This window comes from Lynx canadensis, chromosome B4 (assembly GCF_007474595.2).
Source record: "Lynx canadensis isolate LIC74 chromosome B4, mLynCan4.pri.v2, whole genome shotgun sequence".
Classification (NCBI taxonomy): Eukaryota; Metazoa; Chordata; class Mammalia; order Carnivora; family Felidae; genus Lynx; species Lynx canadensis.
The window spans coordinates 110,170,969-110,195,690 of NC_044309.1; the positions used below are offsets into that span (position 1 = coordinate 110,170,969).

The following is a 24,722-nucleotide window of genomic DNA, read 5'->3' on the forward strand; positions in this document are numbered from 1 at the left end:
TGTCTAGGCTTACATCGGTGAAATTGCAATACAAAGGCTGAACAGAAAAGGCAGAATAAGCAAAGAAGTTGAAAAGACATGGTGGGTGAATAAATATTATGTCATAAAGCTAGGGTATATGGTCTGAAAAGTCAAATACCGACCAGAGGTTAGCAGGATAATGATTTATTGCCTAAACCATATTCGCCACCATGGTGTTTGATCTTGCCATTCCTCTTCTCAGAAACACACAGTGGTTTCCCATGGCCCCTAAGAATGTCTACCCTCCTTGTTGTGACATTCAAGGTCATGCTCTCATCTCTCTGTGTATCTCTTTTTGCATTATATACTCTGGGTGCACTGATTTGATCTGATAGAATATATAGCTTCTTGCTTTGGAAGGTGCTGCTCAGACTGGGCCTAATTCTCCTCTGTCAAAATTTGTCTTACCCTTGTAAGTCTTATTAGCCCAAACACCCAACTCCTCCATAATCCCATGTAGTCTATATCCATTCCTCCTTTCTGCATGCTCTAAGGACATTAACTGGACCTCAGCTTTATACTTAGGTAATAACTTCAGTGTGGTTTTATAAATATTATAGTCGTTTTCAGATCTTCTCCCCAACCAAGTTAGAAACCTCTTGAGGTCAAACAGTGTTAACTTTATCTTCTTCAATTACCTTACCTATTTTAGTAACCGGTTACCTTACCTATTTTAGTAACCGGTAAATACGTCCATATTATAACAAAATCTAGATTTTAGCTTATATGCTCAACCATTTTTTAAACATGTGTGATAACCTTGATATCAAATGACAAGGCAAACTTATGAGAGTGCATAAAATTCTTTATTTAGAACAATAAAGTATATGTATATATATATAATGTAATTTCAAATTCAAACCTGTATAAAAAAGGGTCAGGACATATACCTAGTTTAAAAAGTACACATATAGTATATACACATACACATCACATTTTACAACGTTTTTTATTTAATTACACTTCAGTCATAATAAACTAGAATAGTGTTGACATACATTTACATTACAATATGCAAACTCCAATCTATGAATGAACTAGCAATGTATCTATGCATCCATCTAAATGTTTGAATACTTTTCAAGTCCATCAATTTAAAAAATAGCGACAAATGGACACTATAATCACACATTAATCCTTATAATATAGGATATTTTTATTGAAAAAATTTTGAGCCTTATAGCTGAGAAATCAAGTAGTTGAAAATACTATGTTTTTAAAACAATTTTATTTTTAAAAACATCATAAAGATGTAGTTGGAGATGGCAGTTATAAATTTACAATGCTTAGGAAACATTTTAGGATTATGAATATCCAGTTTAAATTATTTCTAAAACATGTTGTTAGGAAATAAAAGTACCATTACTTTATTTGTAACAAAGGCATTTCCAGACTTGTTAATGAAAAGCAGCAAAACCATAATTTGTGCAATAAAATATCATAAATTAACTAGTTAGAATTTCAATGTTTATATTTTAATGCCAATTTTACAAAATAATACTGTTTCAAAGACAAGCTGGCTTACTTTAAAATTCTTATCCCACCTTCTAATTTTAAAATGAAATTTATGGATGACCCCTTTCCAAATGGATTATAAATTATTTTTTGGCACTCAAAAACTTTAAGCATCTTACATTTCTGTTCTAAGCTTTTAATAAAATGACAGCATTTAAATGCTTAATTTGGTGCATTTCCAAATGTTGCACATATCTTATAGTATCTCTTCCTGACTAAAATGCACTCGTGGTTTTCATTCTTCAGAGGTGATCCAAAAATGTTTACTTAAGCAAAGGAAAAAGCCATCTCTTGTGTAAATGGTTACCCAATTCACCCTATAGGAGATTGAATTTTACTTTTACTAATGGATCCTATTTACATTACAAACAAGAATAGCAATGACTTTTTGTGTTCAAATTGCTTATTCACAGATCAGAATGGAATATCTCATATGGAATAGTTTCAGATCTATTTTGTTGTCTTTGTCAGATATCAATAGGTTTCACACCTAAGGTGTGACCTCCAACTTCACCATAAATAAAACATGGAGATCCAAAGAGAAGAGGTGACTTACCAATATCAGTTAACAGCAGAGAAGTTTCTTACAATTTTTTCCAACATCTGCCTCATTATGCCAAACTGTCTTTTGAAAAATTTCTAAGAATACATGGGAAATGGCTAAAAGCCCCATATTGGAATTACATTTTGAAACCAAAACCTAGCTGCAGAAAAATATTGAGATATCCATGAATCATGAATCATGAATGGATTTTTCTGTTAATTTCAAACCTCAGTTGAATTAGAATACCAAAATATGCCACAAAGTTTCCCCGAAGTACTTTCATACTCAATTAAATGTGTTAATTCTTACTAAAAGCAAACACTACATTAAAAAACGCGTTTTCATTCTTCATATACTTAATTCTTTTTAAAGAGAATAGGGTACTTATTCTATTAGCATATTGAAAAAAACTGAAATTTGTCTCTGACTCATTAAAAAATGGCAGTGTGGTAAGCACGTTAGATTATAATACAAAATCCGGCAACACTTTGATATTACTGGGCAGGCACCATTTATCACAGAGCCAGTTTCTTTATAGACTTGTGTTCTACCAAAGAGGTGCAAAGCTTTTAGTATAATTTAGAATCTGCAGACTTCTGAGATCATTTTAAAAGGCAATTTTGGAACATTACAAAAGATATCAGATACATGGCACCAATTTAAAAGGTGATTTCATGATTGATAATATCAGTTGTGAGTTTTCCATGATTTCTGAAGGATATTCAGCACACATATCAGATAAAATAAAGCAAATGTGTGTGTGTGTATGTGTGTATATATATATACACACACGTACACACACACACATATTCATCTCAAAGCAGATATGACATATAATTCCCAAGCAGCCAGCATCCAAAATCATGTTCAGCCTTTTTCTACTGTTCATGCATTTTATTGAACTTTAGTGTTTTAAAAATTGGTAATTCACGTAACTCTCAATGAACTAATACATTTAATTAGGTAGAATATATCACCCCTTGCCTATGATGCCAGATTTCATAACTTGCTGAATTTGTTATTTAACTCTATTGATTAGGACCATGTCCTTGAGTGTTAAAACCCAGCTCCTGCCTTTGAGAATAAAAGTGCATTTATTGTACTCTCAAGCTCATTAAACAGCATTTTCTCATGGCTAAGAAAATCAAAACCATTGGTGAAATAAACTATTAAATTGAGAAGTATCAATCTTCTCAATCTACACCTGACCTACACACATAACTCATACTAACTTATATCTAGTTTCTTCAAAAAAATCAAAGCCACACACTGAGAGTCAGGTCCTTTCAGCAATTAAACTGATCGCTGGTTTTATTACTAAACGTTTGATCCATGGGATATTTAAGGGCCTGAGTAAGTCAATGCAGCTTCCCAAAACACCTGGGTTGTATCTTAGAGAAATGACTACCATCTGAGGAAGCCCAGCACTTTAGAGAAGGAAGGGATTGTAGAAATCATCTGGGCTTTTTGGTACAAAAAAGCGCAAAAGCCGCTTCACTGGAGTTGTATTTGGATCCTCTTTTAACATGAAGTCCAACTATACTAGAAATTCTTGGACTTTTGAAATAAAGGAAAGCTAGCAGTTTTTCATGCCCTTTTGTATCACTACATTGAAAATGATCATCTGAGGGGGTAGAACATGACAATAATGTTATAACAAGAATTAAGTTATAATAGCTTTGGATCCCTTCATCTGTATGTTCATGACCTACTGAAAGAATCTTAAACCACAAGAAACCATTTCTTTAGTCAGATCTTCGACTATTAAAAAAAAATGGCAAGGGAAATTCACAAAATGTCTTACAAGTTTTAGTTTAAAAGCATGATGTCCATCTTGAGAATTCTTACCAAATTCACTCTTAATACAACAAACGCTGTCACACATTTTAAACAGCAAACTGACATGCATAACTACATAAAGCTCGCTATTTTAAATTCATAAATATTAATATAGAGTGCCTGGTTTTAAATAAATGGATCCCTTAAACTGATAATGGTGACTATACAAGAAATAACTAAAATTTCCTGATTCCTTTCATTCTTATAAAAGCCAAGTAACCTAATTTTCAATACCCATATTACCATGTGGGTGTGGTTTTCTAATCTTAGATACTAAATATAATTTTTAGTTTCTCTCATGATGTAAATTGAAAATGAGACCTTCATAAATTCAGCAATTTCTCTTAAGTCCCTTTACATAACTCTGTAATAGTTTTAGAATATAAACATTTCATAATATATTTTGCAAGCACAATTTATACACTCTATAAGTGGTAGGGGAAAGGGGTGCAAAATGTCCTCCTCAGTGACCGTGCTGTTCAGTGTTCATGGCTTCTTTGGGCCATAACTCCTTTGGAGAGTCTCCTCTCTGCAAAGGCATCAATGTTTTTTTTAGGGGGTGTTTTTTTTTTTTTTACATTTTTATTCAACTTACTTAAACCAAAGCAAACCAAAACAAAAACAACCCAGTTCATCCATTTCTCCCAACCACCCCCATCCCTTGCAACTACCAATCTTTCCTTTGTATCTATGAGCTTCGTATTTTTAATTTTTTTACTTAAAAATTTTTTTTAGATTCCACATATAAGAGAGATCATATGGTATTTCTCATTCTGACCTATTTCACTTAGCATAATGCCCTCAAGTTCCATCCATGTTGTCACAAATGGCAAGATTTCATTTTTAGAGCAGAATCCACTGTATGTATAATACGTGTGTTATACACACACACGTAACACATTTTCTTTATTCATCTATTGATGGACACTTACATTGTTTCCATATCTTGGCTATTATAAATAATAATGCAATGAACATGGGGCTTATACATCTTTTAGAATGTGTTTTCATTTTCCTCAAATACCCAGAAGTGGAACTGCTGGATAACATGGCAGTTCTATTTTAATTTTTTTGAGGAAACTCAAAATTTCCCATAGCGACTGCACCAATATACAGTCCCACCAACAGTGCACAGGGTTCCCTCTTAATTCTTATATTTTTGATAATAGCCATTCTAACAGGTATGAGGGATATCTCATTGTGGTTTTGATTTGTATTGCTCTGTTGATTGATGGTGAGCATCTTTTCATGTACCTGTTGGCCATTTGCAGGTCTTCTTTGGAAAAACATCTACTCAGATCTTCCCATTTTTAAGTTAGAGGTTTTTTTCTTTTTCTTTTTTTTGCTATTATTGTAGGAGTTCTTGGTAGATTTAGCTATTAGCCCCTTATCAGATATATGACTTGCAATTATTTTCTCCCATTCAGGTTTTTTTTCCCATTTTATTGATGTCATCACTGTTCTAATACAATACTGACTCCCAAGCATGGATAGATCCAGCTAACCATGTCCATTTGTCTAGTGGGAGATAGGTTTATGTCAAGAAGAGACCAAGATCAGACCCAGACCATTAATTAGCAGCTACAAGGCTGACATGTTGCCTACTCCAATCATTTTGTTCCTACTGCTTTCTAAATGTAGACTGGCTGATGCTGTTGAGTTTTTGTTTTTAACATTTTTTCTAGATTCATTTCAGAAAAATTATCCCCACTATACAGGATGAAATCTACTTGCAAAGACCAAGATTACTATGAACTGCAGGTTGTAACTGAAAATAAAGCTATGTGACTTTTCAGCAATTAGACACTTCTGGAGGCATGCAAAATGGTGCATGCAATCTGGGACACGTGCTTTCTCTCCCAACGTCAGTTGCAAGTTCTAAATGAGACCACCAGTCCCCCAGGTCTTTAAAATAGAGTCCTGCTCCATGCAAGGTCTTCTTTATAGATGATTAATTCAGTGCCAGTTTCACAGTAAAACACTTTGTTCCAATTTGTGAATCATCCATATAGAGTCATGGGTAGCAAGAACAGATAAAAATGCAGTCTGTTACTCCAGACAGAATATGAATTTGTTTAAAGCTGCTTCATTTATGAAGCAAACATGAACTGTTACCCGCCTAGAGAGGAAAGAAAAGAGAGAGATTATGGTGTATCTGCTTTCTGCCTTCTTTCCATTCTCAATAGCTGAATTCATAGGACTACAGAATGAGTAATATACTTAAAATACAAGCTTCACTTACACAAGCTACAAGAACTTGAGAAATCTTTTCCTAGATGCAATGATTAGTCACTCTCCGTGACCTCCCTGGTAACATTTAACATTATCTGAATGATCTTACTCATTGTTTGACTCTCTCCTCTCATTAAAATGTAAGCTCCATGAGGACAGAGACCTTTGTCTATCTTTTTTTACTGCTGTACTCCAACACCTAGAATAATACCTGGCAGAGGAAATATTCAGTAAATATTCCTGGAACATAAGGATGGATGAATGAATACCCAGTGGCCTTCACACCCATTTGCATACTATAGATTGTTTCCATTTGTGGTAAGAGGGTTATTTTGCAGCCTGAATTTCTCTAACCAAGCTATGAAAAGGTAGTATATACATGGTGAGGGGAGAGGGTTTTTGAAAGACAAAGACAGTGTCTAGAGAGAAATGCAGTAGCATTAAGGAGACATCAGTGGAGAAGCTAATAAGAGACCATCAACAAACAGCAGCCTTCTGGTCACTGAGCAATGCCAGTATCTTAACTGCTAAGCCATCACTTCTCCCAACTGAGGAAACAGCAGCAGCAAGAGGGCTTTCAAAACTGTCAGCCAAGAAAAGGAAGAAATCCTGGCATCACATCCGGACAAAGTCTCTGGGGAGGTTCATTTGGCCTTAACATAACTTATACTTGTTGAAACATTAAAGCCAGACATTGTTTCAGTTCTTCAGAGCTGGTGCTAATCCACTGAGCTTTGGACTCAGCTTTTAGATTTTCAACTTTCACATCAAGTCTCTCTACTTACTTAACTATTTTTTTCAAAGATCGTATCTTCACAATATCTTCAATCACCACCCCTAAATAACCGCGTATGTTGCTTTTTCTTCCCTACTCAATACCCTTCGTCCTTATTTCCTGAATTCAAATATCTCAGTTTTTAAATATTTGACATCAACACAAAGGTTATATATAAACTGCATAAAATTCCACAGTATAAATGGTAAGAAGTGCACTATTTTTTTCCGCTCTCTCTAAATGAATTTACTACAAATTGTACTATGACAAATTATCAGAGAACTCTAGAAACTAGAGAACCTGCATCTGGGAAAGGAGAATTAAATCCCAAGAGGAAAATTAAGAAACAATTAAGAGAAAACTTCAGAAATCCAAAATATATAAGTAGATGATATTTTTAAAATAAGCCTTGATTAAAAAACCAAAAGGGAATCACACAGAATACAAAAGGATATATTTTTTAAAAAAGGAATAGCTTGAAATTCTAAACTTAAGTAGAGAAGATTGGAAATCTATTTCTAGTTTTGTTCCCAGGTCTCTTAGCAAAGAAAATAAACTTGAAGGTTGACAACAGTTTTCCCATAAAACAAAACAACAATTTTTATAATGATACCCTGGGATCCTTGCAACCACCTCATGAAATAAGCAGGGTGAGTCTTATTATCCCCTTACTAGAACTTGAAAAAACAGGGGTTAAAAGACAACTGACCCATCCAATAACCTACAGCTTAACTATTTGCAGAGCCATGGCCTGAACCCAAGTCTGATCCCTTCTTATCCTCTATGTGTGTGTTCTCAGAAAGAGCTCAAAAGCAAATCCTCTGAAATTCTTAAGAAATATCTGGTAAAGAGTCAGAGATCTTGGCAAATCCTGTGTGTGCCAAATGATAAAAATTCGACTCAACGTTACCCGTATTCCAAATCTAGGATCTATTATCGCCTATCTTAGCCCAGATCTGCAGGAAATGTCCAGGTTGTGTTTCTTTTATGAATCTCTCCACCAGCCTACTTGTAATAAGTTTAAGTTTATTTGAGAGAGAAAGTGGGGGTAAGGGCAGAGAGAGAGAATCCCAGACTGCACTGGCAGCACAGAGCCTCATGCAGGGCTCAAACCCATGACCCATGAGATCATGACCTGAGATGAAATCAAGAGTCGGATGCCCAACTGACTGAGCCACCCAGGACCTCCCAAAATTACTTTCAACACTTACCATGCTGGGGTGTCTCAATAACACTGACAAATGAGTGTCTACAAACTCATGTTATTTACTGTCAACCAAACAGGGCCTTCTCAGTGATGCAGTCCTTCTTCCAACGTCTCAATTAAAATTCTTTGTAGATGACTCCCAAACCCCAAATCTATTACCTCCAGCCCTGACTGTTCTTTGAGTTTCCAGTCTACGACATTTGCTCCCATCAATATTTATTAACAACTCCTTCTCTTATTTCCTTTTAATGGCACCGCCATCTGGTTAGTCTCATAGGCTCCAGATTATCCTTGAGTACTACCTGTGATGTCAAGCCTCACATTCCATCAGTAACTAGAATGTGTTGATTATTTCACTGCATATCTTCAAACAGATCCATGCTTTCCTATTTCCATGGCCCTCGCCCCAGTTTACGTCATCATTCTCTCACATCTGTTTGGAAGATTGGCCTCCTAGGTGGACTGCCTGACTTCAGTTCACTGCTTCCATTCATCCGGCCACACCAACATTTCATTACTTTCATAATACTCGGTTTTGACTGTATTACTCACATCTTTTTGAAGCCCTCCATAGCTCCTTACATTACTCAATAGAGTACACGTCCTGTATTTGTAATTTTTCAAACTGATGCCCACATCCTTGCTTCTCAGCATTTCAGCCCTTCATGTGTGACCTCCCACTGTAGTCCAACTGTACAAATGGACCTTTGAACACTTTCTCTGTACTTTTGGCCTCTCTTAGTTTATACCAATTGCAGTGTCTGGATTTCCCCTTCCCTATTGCTATTAAAATGTTACCAGTCATCCAAGATCTAGCTCAGTATAAATGCCACCTCCATCACACCTACATGATGAAACCTTTCTCCTATTGCTAGTGATTTCTTTCTCCTTTCAGATAAAGCAACTGTTTATGGGTGTGCATACTACAGTTCTAAGAGGTCTATCCATACATATCACCATCTATATCTCTGAGTCAAGGACACATCCTGTACAACCATAATCAGTGCCTTTGATCTCTTATTGCATTTTCCTTGTAAGCTCCTTTCATTGTTTTAACTTTGCAAACTTCTAGTTTGCTTTTAAAAATAGGTTATTATGCATATGTCTTACTTCCTTTGGTAGGCTATAAGCAATTTAAGGACACAAGTAGGCTATATTAAGCTTTGCATCCAACAATGTATCTACTAGAGTGTGTTGAAATCACATTTGTGGGAAGAATTAAGAGTGAAATTTTCCTATAATATACTCTTTTCTTTCTTTCTCAAACTGCTACACACAAGCTAATAAATGAAAAATTCTTGTGGAATGCCACTTATGAATACTTGGCATCAGCTAGTCAACTAAGTCGATTTTAAACTGTTTATATAGATTAGTATATTTTCTCTTAGCACCGGTTTCTTTTGTTTCTAGTTCATTACCTTATATTCCATGTTATTTCCTTGTTTTCAAAATATCAAACCTTTCCTCTTTTCATTTTCCAATTACAGGTTATTTCATTTGAAGAACTAATTATTCCATTTTTTGTTCTAGTATTCCAATATTTGTCATTTTTTTTTAGCTGGTGAAACTTCCACTTGAGGGAGAAATCCTTGCAATAAATCTGAGTCATTCCCTGTAATTTCCCCTTCCTTGTTAACCAAGAAAATGACTATAATCCAAATCATATCTAATATTTAAAATATATAACAACAACTGCATATTACATTTCTATCTTGGTACTTTTTACTACGGCTTTCTTATTTATCAGCAAATTTCTTCTTACTGCATCCTATTCTGCTCTCCCAAACCTTTTCCTTCACCACAATCCTCTCCCCAAATTACAAAGTTCTTCATCAGGCCTTAAACCTTTGTTGGTATAGGGACAAGCAAAAGGCTTTTACTCTACACAGTGGGTACTCAGTAAATGGTAACAAATGATACCTACATATTCACACTTTGGAGTCTGCAGATTCATGATGAAACCTGGCTCTTTTGTCTTTATTTTTCCTATCTTCTCCAGGTCTATTTTTGTTTTTATTTTCATAAATTTTATTCTCATATTATTACAGTTTTCTGAGATTCTCATCTTCTCCATTTGTCCTCCAACAAATATTTATTCATTACTGTATGCACAAAGTAGATGTTATAGAGTTTGGTGGGATTCCAAAATGAAACTCAGAAACAAACCTTGCCCTGTAAGAGCTTATGGTTTAGCAGTGGACACAAAATAACTATAAAAGTGTGAAGTCCTATTAATGTGTTAATATTACATGAGTATTACATGTCATGTGACATAGGATTAGAAGGCTATAAATTTGGGAAGTCAGCTTTTTGGAGGTGGTGGTATCTGAGTCTTGGAGAGATTTGCACACCTGATGAGTAAGATATTTATGAAGGAGAATGCCAGTTCATTCCTTATCCATTTCACATTGACTACTCAATAATGTGTGAGGAGTTTATTTCTAAATGATCCAGAGCTTCTTTTTAAACCTAATGTGATAATGTATACATGAATAACATGTTACATTTTAAGAAAAATCATTTCTCATGACTATATTTCCCCTTTAGATGCTTTACTTTCCTATTGACCCAAATCAATAAGTTAAATACACATGCGCGCGCGCACACACACACACACACACCTACATGATAAAAATAAATCCTACTGCCCCTTCTTAAAGATTTTTAAAAATTTATTTTATTGAGGTACGAACACTTAATGTGAGATCTATCCTCTCACCACATATTTAAGTACACAATGTAGCATTGTTAACTAGGGGCATAATGTTTTATAGCAGGTCTCTACAATTTACTCATCTTGCACATAAAAAACCCTACTTCAGAAGAACTATCTTCCTTACCAGTGGTTAAACTTTCATTCAGGATTTATTCACTCTGTCATTCAACAAGTATTTGGTTTGAGTCTACAACACATAGGCAACAAGCTGAGTTGCTATGAGGAGATACAGCAAAACAGGCTCAATTCCTATCCCTGAATGTTCCCTGACTAGCAGACATATGCAGAAATTGCTTGACCATGGTTGTTTTCAAATGCCATTTTTTCCCTCCTAAACAGGTGCCCTGGGTTTTCCCATCATAATCCATTCTCCAAACGTCATAGGGCAAATACCACAATTAAAAACCACATGATTAAAGACCTGTGTGCCAAAACAGGATCCCAGCGATGCAATCCAAAACCAACCAGGACATTACTTGAGCCGTCAAGACTCAATTAACTATTTAATGTGTGGTTTCTGGATGTCTAGCTTAAGGGAACTGAAATGGCAGACAGGAAAGCAACAGTCAGGCTCATGTTGGGGTTGAAGGGCAGAGGAATTATTTTTCTTAGAAAGCTAGGATTTCAACTTGGAGAGTACTGCTCCAGAAAATAAAAAGTATTGAATGAAAGGTCTATTCATTAACATTATTTGACAGAAAACAGACCTTAGAGAGGAGGTAAGATCGTGAGCAGGGGGGAAAAAAAGTGCTATTTATGGTTTGGATATGGTGATCCAGAGCACGATTAAAGGCTGAAATGAAGTCTGTGTAATAGCAGGGTTAAAATGTTAGAGAAATATGAGACATTGTTATTGTATCATCTTATTTGGGACTGTTGGAAAACGTTTTCCAACTATCAGAGTGAGCTCCTGGAGAAGGCAAAAAGCTCTCTGGAGAGAAATCTCAATCTGGGACAGAAATGAAACTGGAAGGACAGTGATCTACAAAGAAAAGGCAAAGCTCACCACAGACCATGTATCTCATAACCCCGGAGAGTGGGTGATCTTCTGACCATGAGGGAGGGCAGGGAAAGAACTGAAGACTCAGGAGGATGAGAGGACATTCATACACCACTGTGATCAATGTGTCGAGATCGGTGGCCGTAACAAACTAACAGCCAGTTAGCACAAGTAGAATGAGAAAGGCAGAACTGACGTGGCTCAGGTGGGTGCCATCAGGGTGCCCTCCCCCTCCCCCACACTAATCCAGGGTCTGCCACTCAGCAGCTGTGAAAGTACACAGGAGAGGAGGTATGAACATCAGGTATCTGTTTCTGGTGTAGGTTTACTGCATCCTGGCTCTGGACAGTCATGGGGCAGGTGGCCCTTTACCTTGACAACTTTCTTCTCCTGATGTACAAGCTATTTTGATCATTTATCCTTTTCCTTAAGATAGCAAGGAAAGATTTGTGGCATGCACTTGTTTACAGCATCTAACAAATGAGTTGCTTTTTTTCTATTACGTTATGGTAGTCACGCCTAACTGAAATTAGTCTTATTTTTACTTCCTCTATTAATATTATCTTATTTTAGTCCTAATTTGTTCTATTCCCCTTGGTTAACTTATTTTCTGGCCTCAAAAATAGTAAACACTTGACTGTTAATTTTTTGTATCCCTTACACACAGGATGAATCCAGTAATCAGAACGACTAATCACTGTTTGCCTTTCAAAATGTAAGAACACACATGACTGCATTGTGCACATCTAATTCATTGTAACAGCTTCAGTTACCACACCAACATCAGTTTAATAGTCAACTTAATAAATTTTGTTTCTAAATTTTGGCATCTAAGATTCTGTAGGGTTCTTGTTTAATCTTTCAGCTTAAATTCTAAAAACTTACCAAGGCACAAAAGTAACAGTGTTGATATAAGCCACAATTACACCTCTTGAAACTCTCTCTCTTTTTCTTGCAGCATACTGAAAAACAACAAGAAAAATGCTTATTTGCTTTTGGACAGAGATTCTGAGGTACACCATGATCTGGGCATTGTAAAAGGTAGGGTTTTTTTTTTTTTTTTTTTTTCTGTAAATACAGTAACAAAAGATGGCAAAACTGAGTGGAAAGTTTATCTTCATCAGTAATTCTAAAGGGAAGAAGGAAGACCTCAACACAGTCTTCCCCAAGTTGTTTAAAAAAATTCTCTCTCTCGCATATGCAAATACACACACTAAACATGCCTATCTGTACTTCATAGGTGTATCTGTATATACGAAGGCATGATACGAGAGAAAGTAACATGCCAAACGAAAACTATAAACGGGGGGTAAATCAAGGTACTAGTGCTGGAGCAATATGGGGTAAGGGAAGGCAAATACATGAAGTATGCAAGAGAAAAGTCACTCAACTATCCTGACTAGGAAGTAACCTTATGAACCAGGGTTGCAGGTGGAGTTTAGAAGGGCGAAGGGGAAGATTCTGCCGCAGCTCAGCCAAGACATCATAAAGGGGTGGATGAAGAGGATGACGATTTCCAAAGTGCTAAGAGACAAACAGAGGAATGAGCATGTCCTGGTTGCTAGTGTGGAGATGGAGATTATGCACAAGTGTGCCTCCAGAGCCCCATGACGGGCAGTTTAAGCAAGATTCTGCTGAGCACAGAAATAGAGCTGAGACAGCCACTACTGATACCTTAAGAGGAGTCACGAAGACAACATGAAGGTATATTCTATAGGGAAGCAGAGATGTAGGACTGAAGCAAGTGTGAGAGGTAGGAAGTGTGGATAAAGACTGCAGATATGCATTGGGAGCTACCACTGAGAGCAAACAACTTGTTAAAAGATGTATAAGCACGTGCAGGGCAAGTGAAATGGCAATGTCAAGCCTACTTATGCACATATTTAGCAAAACAAAATACCTTATCTCATTATCCTCTTCGTTAATCTGTATATTTTCAACTGTCCTTGTGAGATTCGGTTGTTTCTTCTGGGAAAAGAACAAGGACATAGATTGTAGAAACATCAACGGACAGTATAATATTCAAGAGGTAAATGGTCTCTACTTTGATCTTTATGTCAATAACTCCAACATCAGGGTTTTGTTTCCCAGCATGTAGCATGTAAAATATTTCTACAATAAAAAGTTATGAAAAATTGCATCCGTATTAGCGACTTACATTTTCAGGGTGCTGGAGGTGAAAAAGCAACGAAGAAACAGAAAGATTTAAATGGTAATTCAAATTCAAAAGACATTTCAAAAAGTTGAATCGTAATGATTTAGCACATTTTAAAATCTGAGACAGGTTTCTGTAAGAAGAGAACAAAAGAAGAAAAATCCAAAATAGCAGATAATACAAATGACATTTCTGTTTGGCTTTAAGTGCATCATATGTTTTTCAGTTCTATTTCTTCCTTTTTACATTTAGTTCAAGCTATTAAAACCAGTTATCATTTCTAGGTGTACATTTAAAAACAATTTTTTTTTTAACATTTCTTTCTTCTTGAGAGAGAGAGAGAGGACAGAGAGAGAGAGAGGGAGGGAGGGAGGGAGAGGCAGAGAGGCAGAGTGTGAACGGGGGAGGAGCAGAAAGACAGAGAGAGGGACACAGAATCCTAAGCAGGCTCCAGGCTCTAAGCTGTCAGTACAGAGTCCGACGTGGGGCTCGAACTCAAGGGCCATGAGATCACGACCTGAGCCAAAGTCGGACGTTTTACCGACTGAGCCACACAGGAGCCCTTTAGATATACATTTTCAGATAGAGGGGTTTTCTCCAAAGCATGATAAGGAATGAGGGCAAAGCCTTAAGATTTAGATTTTATTGAGACTAAATTAAGGTAGGATCTTTTCTCAGAAAAGGGGTGGCTTGTTAATCATTTATATAAATGTAGTATGAGCAAATAAACATCTGAAGTTCAGGAAGTTTTGATCAAGAAATAAAAGAGTAGCAACCCTACCTTCCAGTAGAAAGGCTCCAAAAGCAATCGATCACAAGAGAAAAGCACGCTGGCAATGCCATGACTGCCCATTGTATGCTGGAGTCTTCTATGGGATTTGTGGCCTTCCCTGTAAGGAAAACAGTACAGTGGTGAACACGGCATATCCATGCTAGAGGTTTGCTCTCATGCTGTGTGTGATTGGCCCCACCTGTTGCCATAACGTACTCTTGACCTATCTCTGTTTGGAATATTTGGAAAACTGGTTTTTCTGCTGGGCGTTGTTTTGGGACAGCAATACAAGTCCGTGTCGTCTCCAAAATACGTACGAGGAAAAAGAAAAGAAAACCCACAGAAGGTTATCTGACTTGGTTAATGTTGACACATATGGACCACAGACGACATTTTCCGAAAAATTATTTATAATATCAAGGAAATCTAAAACCTTTTCACTTTTTCACTCGTGACATCTTGCCAAGAAATTTTAGAGGACGTGTTGCATTCTGGATCAAGGTCGGTATGCATTATGCTGTTTGGCCTGCTGCATATATTAAGTCATTAAATATACTTTGTGGTTAGGGTCCTTTTAGGTACCTCACCCTCAGAGTCATGGCATTGCCTCACCACATCTCCGGTATCCATTTGCTGCACGCCAGAGAATGCCCAACACGGTGCTAAGGACTAAAGGTTTAATTTTTCAGACTTACATTGGAAAGCCCCAGAGTACCAAACACTAAGAATGGTTGAAAGAACCAGTGTCCTCTCACTGCTTACTCTAAATAAAGTAACAGCGTGAGAGAGAAAACGTGTGTGAGATTAAATTGGTCCTCTCAGCTTTGATCCTGCTTGGCAGAATGATCGATGAATTAAACAAAACACATCTCCCACAAGGGTCTCTTCTCCTGTATCTCCTTTTACAAGGACAGCTTAGCTGTTAGAAACACACGGACACACATGCAACTGGTTAACAGTCAAACCTGAAAAGGTTTTATGCATTTTCAGCAAATTATAAGAACAAAATGTTAAACTCAATCCAAGGTAAGAGTGACCATTGGGGCTATAATATTGCACAAGATCTGGGTTACCTGTGTCAGCTACGGTCACCTATTAACATATTAAGTACCCTAAAGTATATAATGTAAAAGAACCAAACCCACTGTACGGTATAAACTTTATAAGGAGGAAATGAACTTACAGATTTTAACCTGAGAGGCAAGAAGAAACAAACGCTATCTACTGCAGGGAGAACAGGAATTGCCCATTTCCCCACCATTTGTAAACTGGGAGCAGGAAGTTCAATTCTAGGATTCCTGTTTCCCAAAGGCTCTAATAGGAAGTTTGTGTGTGTGTGTGTGTGTGTGTGTGTGTGTGTGTGTGTGTGTGTTAAGGGGAGGGTTAGTGAGTCATGGGTACCCCTTACACATAAGAAACAGGGAGACTGTCTAGATAGGAAGTGGGGTCATCCATCCTGAATCACTTCCTTAAGACTCAACTACTGTCTTCTGGCCCCACCCCCCATCCTACAGCCCCATGGGAAAGAAGTTTCAAGAGTTTAAAGTGGAGTTCAACATGGATTCTTTCAGCAAAGTAAGCCAGAGTTACAAAATGGGATTTGGTAGAATTGAAGTAGTACTACTGTCATTATGATAATATAGCTATTTTAAGGGTTACAGAAGATTATGCGTGCTAGTCTGGGATTTGACTACCATTTATAAAAGAGTTTTCTCTCAGAAAATGGATTCAGAGTTATAAGCAATTTTTGCCATTTTAGGCATTTTAATATCACTGTCTGTAAATAACTTGGCTATTTGTGGTTGCATTCCAGTAACAAGTTTGATTTCTCCCAGGGGGCCACTCTGCTACAGCCCACAGTGTCTATTGGGACTGCTGTGTAGTTATGACAGATTTGACCAGGTGACGTCCTGGAGGGATCCCCTAATGAAAGTATCCAGAGAGAACAGAGGAAGCTTCTGATGTTTTTGTCCCCCGACTCCAATGGAAAACTAATGAGCCAGGATGGTGCTATGGAAAATTCCATTACATATGTTTGGATAGCCAGATGCCCTGGAATCAAGGCAGCCAAACACCCTGTTTTTCCCCTTCTTTCAAAAAGCCAAATCTTGAATTGAGCCATTCAGACCACAGGAAGGACCAGGCCCACTACAGCAACAAGCAGAAGCAGGCTACTAGAGAAAGAGGCATTCTGGGATTCCCCACTCACAATCTTTCTCAGGTAGGGCGGCCCCTAAAGAAGGTGTTCCAAACAAAGCCATGCTGGAGGAGAGATCTAATTAAAGAGAACTCACCTCATGCTTCCAGAGTATTGTGACCTTTTTAACCATTTTAAAAGTCCTTCCCCTCCCTGCTCCTGGACTTTGGCCCCAAAGTCTTAGCATCTAAGACATAGAAGCAATCCACTTGCCAGAGGGAGGGGCCTGGTAAAGACCGGGAGGAGAAAGGGACCAGGAGAACTGAGAGCTTCACCTCCTTAAGGGGTCAATGTTACCTTGCTTTTGTTATTTCTCATTAATGCAAAGAGCTTAATAGCCAGCCTTTGGTTCTCTCCACTGATACTGCCATCCCTCTTGCAGAGAAAGAAAAAGGATGTTGTAAGAAAAGGCTTGTTCACACCTTCATAGCTTGGCTCCCAAGAATTTCTATTGCTGCTATCTATGTGGGATCAATGAGATTTGAACTGTCTGCCTCAAGGCCCATATGGTGGGTGTCTGGGGTCAAAGCCCAAGCTAGTAACAAGGCTTTGCTTTTAGTAAAGATTGTCCCAGAAAACTTGTGAGGTAAGGGGGCTCATCTGGACAGGATTTGAGTAATCCCAAATCCCTGGGTTGTTGTTATAATGGTTCTCTCGTTATTATGAAAAGGGTCCATTGTCCAAAATTTATGGGAACTGATTTGTTTGGTTTGACTTATAATACACAACATCTGTTCAAACACAAGACACAAAAAACTGCGCTACAATTTTGCTGAACTACTATTTCGAATGATTCTGCTTATGGGCATCACCATGTCTGTGAACATGGATCTCTTGGTGCTTAGAAAACCTGTAGCTCAGTGTCCCTCCATGATTCAGATTCAAAGCTCACTGTAGGCTTGCCACATTTACTGACCCACAGGCTTGGTGTACCTGACAATTCTAACAATTAATGATGAACACATACATAAGGCATTGTGAGAAATAAGCCCACTGGCCCAATCAAAGGAGGGACACAGAGACTCGGAGCACAGTGAAGTGAGGCTTTAATCAACGTTCTTGCAAGATTGGGTGTCTGAGGGACAGGCACGCTCAGGGAAGTTGCGGCAAACCATTTTTTTCCTAGCATGCAAGTCCTTCCTCTGGTTCCTCATTGGCTGAGTAATAGAGGTTACTGCCTGGGACACAGACAATGCCTATGGCCCATGTCAAGCAGAAAGCAGTCTGACTGGAACAAATGTACATTCCCTGAGGTGACACAGAGACTTTCAGTCCCTCCTCCCTTTGCTCTTGGGCACATGCTCATTGCAAAGCCTGAAAAACAGAGAGGGTAAGAAGAATCAGGAAGTGAAATGTCTAAGGGTTTGGGTCTCCATTGTGTGTGTGTGTGGGTTCGTACTTATTTCCAATAGGTTGTAAACCTGTTAACTAGAAAGCACAGCTTTTTAAAAAAAATTTTTTTTTAATGTTTATTTATTTTTGAGAGAGACAGAGACAGAATGAGAGTGGGTTAGGGAGAGAGAGAGAGAGGGAGACACAGAATCTGAAGCAGGCTCCAGGCTCTGAGCTGTCAGCACAGAGCCTGATGCGAGGCTCGAACTCATGAGCTGTGAGATCAAGACTTGAGCCACCTAGGCACCCCATACATAGATAGCACAGCTTTTATTTGGTACTTCTGAAAATACTGCCCTTACTTCTCACAGGCAAGGCCCCAAGTTCATGTGTCTTAACACATTTAAAACTCACAGAAACCTTCTGAAGGAGGTATTATTATCCTTCATTTGACTGGCAAGTCTAGAGAAATTAAGTAACTCACCCAAGGTCACACAGTTATCCAAGGGCTAATGCTGGGATATAAGCCCAGGAGGTCTGACTCAAAGACTCTCTTTTTAGAAGATGTATAAGGTAATGTCAAAGTAAGAATTTCTTCCAATATTCTTCTTAAATACTGTCTGCAAGGATCTTAAACATCCTTTTAGCTTGGTATATAAAGTTAATTACTTTTACTGTGAAAACCCAATTCCTTTTGGGTAACTTGAACACTTTTATAAGGGAGAATCATGGGATAATACAAGATATGAGAGGACACTCATATCTCAGGACTCCTTCATAGACTTTGGTCTTCCGGCTAGCATGGCCACTTTTTGATTCTTATCTGGAAAACTGGTGTGATCACTTCAAATTTCTCTGGCCATATTCCCCCCAGAAGTCTTACCTCCTTTATGCTACAACTAAAAATGTTTACATACTTCTATTATGATACATACTGTAATCCATACATGGTATATATGATAAAATACTATGAGTATTTTATTTATGTATGTGTCTTTTAGAAAGATGTAAGCTCTACAAGAGCTAGTCTTTGTGCATGGCTATCTAAGTGCTATATTGATGAGTGACATCTGACAGCAGCAAATTATGCAAGATCCATATTTTTTACAAAAAAGAAAAAAGAAAAGAGAAAAAGCAAAACAAAGGAAAAAGAACACTGACCATTCATTTTGTAATTTAAAAAATACCTTCAGACTCAGAGGCACAGGACTGAATAGGTGTTTTATATTCAGTTGTTTTTTGAGGTAAGTAGAAAAGACTTTTGTTTCCAACCATGATAATAGCAGATTAGCCCTCCCAACCTAAATAGTTATTATCATAGACAGATTATAGGCGGCAGTTACTTTCATACATTAGCCAACAGATAGCACAAGAATGTATTCCCTAAGAGAGTAAAAACACACATGGTGAGTCCCACGATTATCTTCATTTTCTAGCTAGGAGGTATGGAAGATAGAGCCCAAGGAAAGTTCAACGGTCTCATTTGAGATAGGGTATCAGAAACTGAAGTTCAGGGATGCAGTGGCCACAGTTTGTGGGGCAGGTTTATTTGTGGGAAAGGAGCGGGGCTGAAAAGAAATCTCTGGAGGCATCTCCTTAAGTCACCAGTTAAGAAATAAGCTGTGCATGGACAGAAAGAGACTTCACAAAACCTGGCAATAAACAACACCTGGGAAGCTATGACCTTGGCATTCAGAGACAAAGGAGCTCTGACAAGCAAGAATGGAGAGATTTTCTAAGCACTCAATATCTCAGAAATTTCACGCCTTAGAAATAAGGCTACTCTCCCTCTTTCCTCCATGAAAGCTTAAAAACAAGACTGACAAGGAAAATAGTCTGCCAGTAACTGAACTGCCTACCTGAACAAAACTCAAAAGTCTCTAAAGGAATGAAACAAAATCTGCTTTCTCAAAAACATAGTATCCATAATATCCAGCATATATTCAAAAAATTACTAGTTATTTAAAGGGAAATGTGACCCATAATCAGGAGAAAAAAGCAGTCAATATACAATAACCCTGAGATGACCTACATGGTGAGATTAGGAGACAAGCACTTTTAGAGCTTTATTAACTACAGTTGGCACTTGAACAATGTGGGGGTAGGGGCACGACCCCCTTGCACAGTTGAAATCTATATATAACTTTTGACTCCCCCAAAACTTCACTAATAGCCTGCTAACTGGAAGCTTACCAATAACAAACAATCGATGAACATATATTTTGTATATCTATCCTGTATTCTCACAATAAAGTAATCCAGAGAAAAAATATTAAGAAAATCATAAGAGAAAATACATTTATAGTTCTGTAAAAAAAATCCATGTATAAGTGGACCCATGTGGTTCAACCCCATCTTGTTCCATGGTTCCAGGGGCCAAAAAAGAAAATATTATCATAATGAATATGCAGAATGCAAATCTCAGCAGGAAAATAAGAATCAAATGGAAATTCTAGAATGCAAAATACAGACTTAGAAATGAAAAAAATGCACTAGATCCAAACCCAAAGAATGTACAGCACCAAGAGTGAACCCTATGTAAAATATGCACTTCCAATGATTATGATGTGTCCACGTAAGTTCATCAGTTGTAACAAAGGTACCTCTGGGGTGGGGGAGGGGGATGCTGATAATAGGAGAGGCTGCACATGTGTGGGGGCAGGGAGGGTGTGGGAAATCTCTGTACCTTCTCCTCAATTTTGTATGAATCATAAACTGCTATAAAAAAATTAAAAATAGCAAAAAATAAAAATGTACTGGATGAAAAGTTTAGCAGCTTACAAATGGCAGAAGAGTCAGGGAACTTGAAAACAGGTAAGTAGAAATTATACATTTTGATGAATACAGAAAAGAGATCGGGGCAAGGGAAAACAATGAACAAAACCTCTAACATCTGAGATAATATTAACCTACCTAATATATGTGTTATTGGCATGTGTGTGATTATTAACTAAGTAGAACATTTCAAGTTAAGATATATATTGTAACTCCTAAAACAACCACAAAATAATAAATTTTAAATTTTATTGAAAACAAAATAATAAAAAAAATTAACCCAAAATCAACCTGGAAAGGAGAAATAAAGAAATGAGGCAAATAGGAAACAAAATGGTAGACCCAAATCCAACCATATGTTGATATGATGATGATGATAATAATAATAATAATAATAATAATATAAGAACTGTATTAAATATAAATGGATTAAACACTCCAATTAAAAGTCAAAGACTTGCTAAAATAGCAAGGCCCAACTATATACTGTCTACCAGAGATGTACTTTAAAAATAAAGACAATAGATTGGAAAGAAAAAAATATACCATGAAAAAAGTAAGGATAAGAAAAACTGGCTCTACTAATACACATAAAATACACTTCAAGACAGAATACTAGCAGAGGTAATGAGGAATATTTCAGTAACAATATAAAGGTCTGTTAATCAGGAAACCCATAATAATAATCAATATATAACCACCTAATAATACAGCTTCAAAATATATGAAGTGAAAAACTCATAACCAAAAGGACAAATGGCCAAATCCACAATCTTAAGATTTTTAATACCCCTCAGTAATTGATAAAAAATTAGACAAAAAAATGTAATAAAGATATTGAAGATCTGAACACTATAACCATTTTGATCAAATTTGAGAATGCTACACTCCATATTTGAATGATACACATAAAATAAGTCTCAATAAATTTTGAAAGATTACAGTGTATGTTTTCTGAATTTAGAATTCAGAATTTAGAAACCAGTAAGTACCCAGAAGAACCACATATGTTTAGACATCAAGCAACCCATTTTAATATTACCCATTAATCAAAGAATAAATCACATGGATAATTAAAAAATATTTTTGAGGAAATGATGGAAACACAATATATCAAAGTGTATGGGATGCAACTAAAGTTGTTTACAAGAAAACTTATACCTTTAAGTGCTTATGTTAGAAAATTAGAATGGTTTAAAAATCAATGATTAAATTTTTCTACTTGAAGAAAACTAGAAGTTAGCTGAACAAACTCAACCCCAAGTAAAAGGAAATAAGAAAGATGAGAAATCAATGAAATAGGGGCGCCTGGGTGGCTCAGTCGGTGGAGCATCTGACTTCGGCACAGGTCATGATCTCATGGTTCATGGGTTCGAGCCCCGCATCAGGCTCTGTGCTGACAGCTCAGCCTGGAGCTTGCTTCGGATTCTGTGTCTCCCTCTCTCTCTGTCCCTCCCCCACTCGTGCTCTCTCTCTCAAAAATAAACATTAAAAAAATTTTAAAAAATGACATAATATAAACTAAGAAGCTAAAAGTTGCATCTTTGAAAAGATTAATAAAATTGGTAGTAGAGATCTTAACCCATGTAGTCCATTCTTAAAACTTTTCAGATCTGACGTGTTATGTAATTCAAAATTTCAGATTTTACAAAGTTCTGTCTTACAAATAATATTGTATATAATATCCTCATTGAGGTCTGGGTAGCACACTGTAATCAAACACAGTATTTCTGTAGTGAAATCAAGAAATATTCACTTTTGGAAGGAAAAATACTATATATAAATAGCCTTATCACGGGTCAGGTCCAGTTTTGGTGGCCAAAATTCCTAAACAAACGGATTTTAGAAGTTTTTAAAAATTTTCTGAATTGCAGATTTGTTATGGTGGATTGGTACTAAATTGATTACTCTTATTTACAGGTAGTTCTTCTATGTCCCTGATCATATGACAGTGCCCCATTACAAAGTTTTGAGGGATGATTTTCTTAGCTAAGATCACAGGATGAAGTTCTTCCTCCTATAGCTTCCATGAAACTAGAGGATCAGAATATTTAGTAAAACCCAATGATCTTTATAATGACCTTGCCTGTATTTGAAAAGAGGACATTAGACTTGCACAAAATTGGGTTCTTGGTTAAAAGGAAAGAAATTTCAGGCAAAGCAGCATATTCTCCTCTAAAATAATTTTATAGTAAAATAAAATCATCAAATGTACAAACACACAATAGTAAATACTGTGAATAGTAAATATAAACAAAACTGAAAATATCCTTGGAATTCTATATAACCAACATTTGTACTTTCAATTTTTTTTTTCCTTTTTTCAACGTTTTTTTTTTTTTTAATTTTTTTTTATTTTTGGGACAGAGAGAGACAGAGCATGAACGGGCAAGGGGCAGAGAGAGAGGGAGACACAGAATCGGAAACAGGCTCCAGGCTCTGAGCCATCAGCCCAGAGCCCGACGCGGGGCTCGAACTCACAGACCGCGAGATCGTGACCTGGCTGAAGTCGGACGCTTAACCGACTGCGCCACCCAGGCGCCCCTGTACTTTCAATTTTTAAATTCCATTTTTGTCAGGCAAATTTCACATAAAAATATAAGTTGACAATGAATAAAGCTTAAAAGTATCTAAAATTAATTACATCCCTTATGTAAAATAATTTTAGAAGATTTTGACCCAATTCTCTAAAAATTATTTCCAGTTACAGGGAAACCCACTTATACAAGCCTAATATTTAATTCTGAGGAAGACCATAACAGGAAGAACAGTAACAGAACAGTATTAATAGTAGTAATTGCAGGAATTTCCTTTAAAGCCCATGCAATACTCCTATAGATGCTAACTGGAGTCATGCATGCATTAAATCAGATATATGTACTTACTATTACTGCTACTGCTGTCATTCCTAAGGGAGCTGGCTGCAACAGGGGGTAACATAAATGGTTTTGTGACACTGACCCTGGAATCTAAATAGAAAGCAATAATGTGTCAGTGTTGCATGGCGATTTAATGAATTACAGAGTCTGCAAAAGCCTGAAGTGCAATACCAGAATATTTTCTAGGTCTGCTTCCCAAATCTTGATTAAGATCCTATTTATTTCATACTGAGTCCTGTTCTATTTTTATTAAATGCACCACAATCACATTATAGAACAAGGATTCATTGCTTACATGGGTTAATAAGTATGAGTAACACAAATTGTTGGTAACTGGTCTTAAAAACAAAACAAAACAAAACAAAACAGAAAAAGCAATGAAATTAGATTTTGTAATACTGGGACCCAGTGGGAAAAAAGGTTCTTAATACAGAGTAACTACTGAAGATCAGAATTCATGACCCAGAGGCAGACCTTAAGGAAAAGATTTGAAAAGGGTACATTAAGAAGAGTGGAGGTGAAGAATAATATACTTGCACAATGCTAGCAAAGACCAGATAAAAAATATGAGTGACGAATTCCTATATTGTTTACTCACACACAATTCTTATATTTGAAAATGAGGAGTGTTGCTGTGGCTTGAAAACCAACAAATTAACTGATCATTTCTTTCATGCCATTGATATAGGTCTTTGTATTACACATATACACATACATCTTTCTCTAGCTACACATATATTTGAGTCAGAAGTAGATTCTTACC

At 36.8% G+C, this 24,722-nt stretch overlaps 1 protein-coding gene across 1 annotated transcript in view; it reads right to left on the minus strand.

Moving 5' to 3' along the window:
- Positions 1–5,225: 5,225 nt before the first annotated feature.
- Positions 5,226–24,722, minus strand: part of KITLG (KIT ligand) — an 81,754-nt gene continuing 62,257 nt past the window's right edge. Inside the window, 6 exon segments of the mRNA XM_030323347.1 lie at positions 5,226–6,038; positions 12,735–12,811; positions 13,750–13,817; positions 14,786–14,814; positions 14,817–14,894; positions 23,966–24,049. Of these exon segments, the coding sequence (XP_030179207.1) occupies positions 12,772–12,811; positions 13,750–13,817; positions 14,786–14,814; positions 14,817–14,894; positions 23,966–24,049 (299 nt within the window). The 3' untranslated portion in view covers positions 5,226–6,038; positions 12,735–12,771.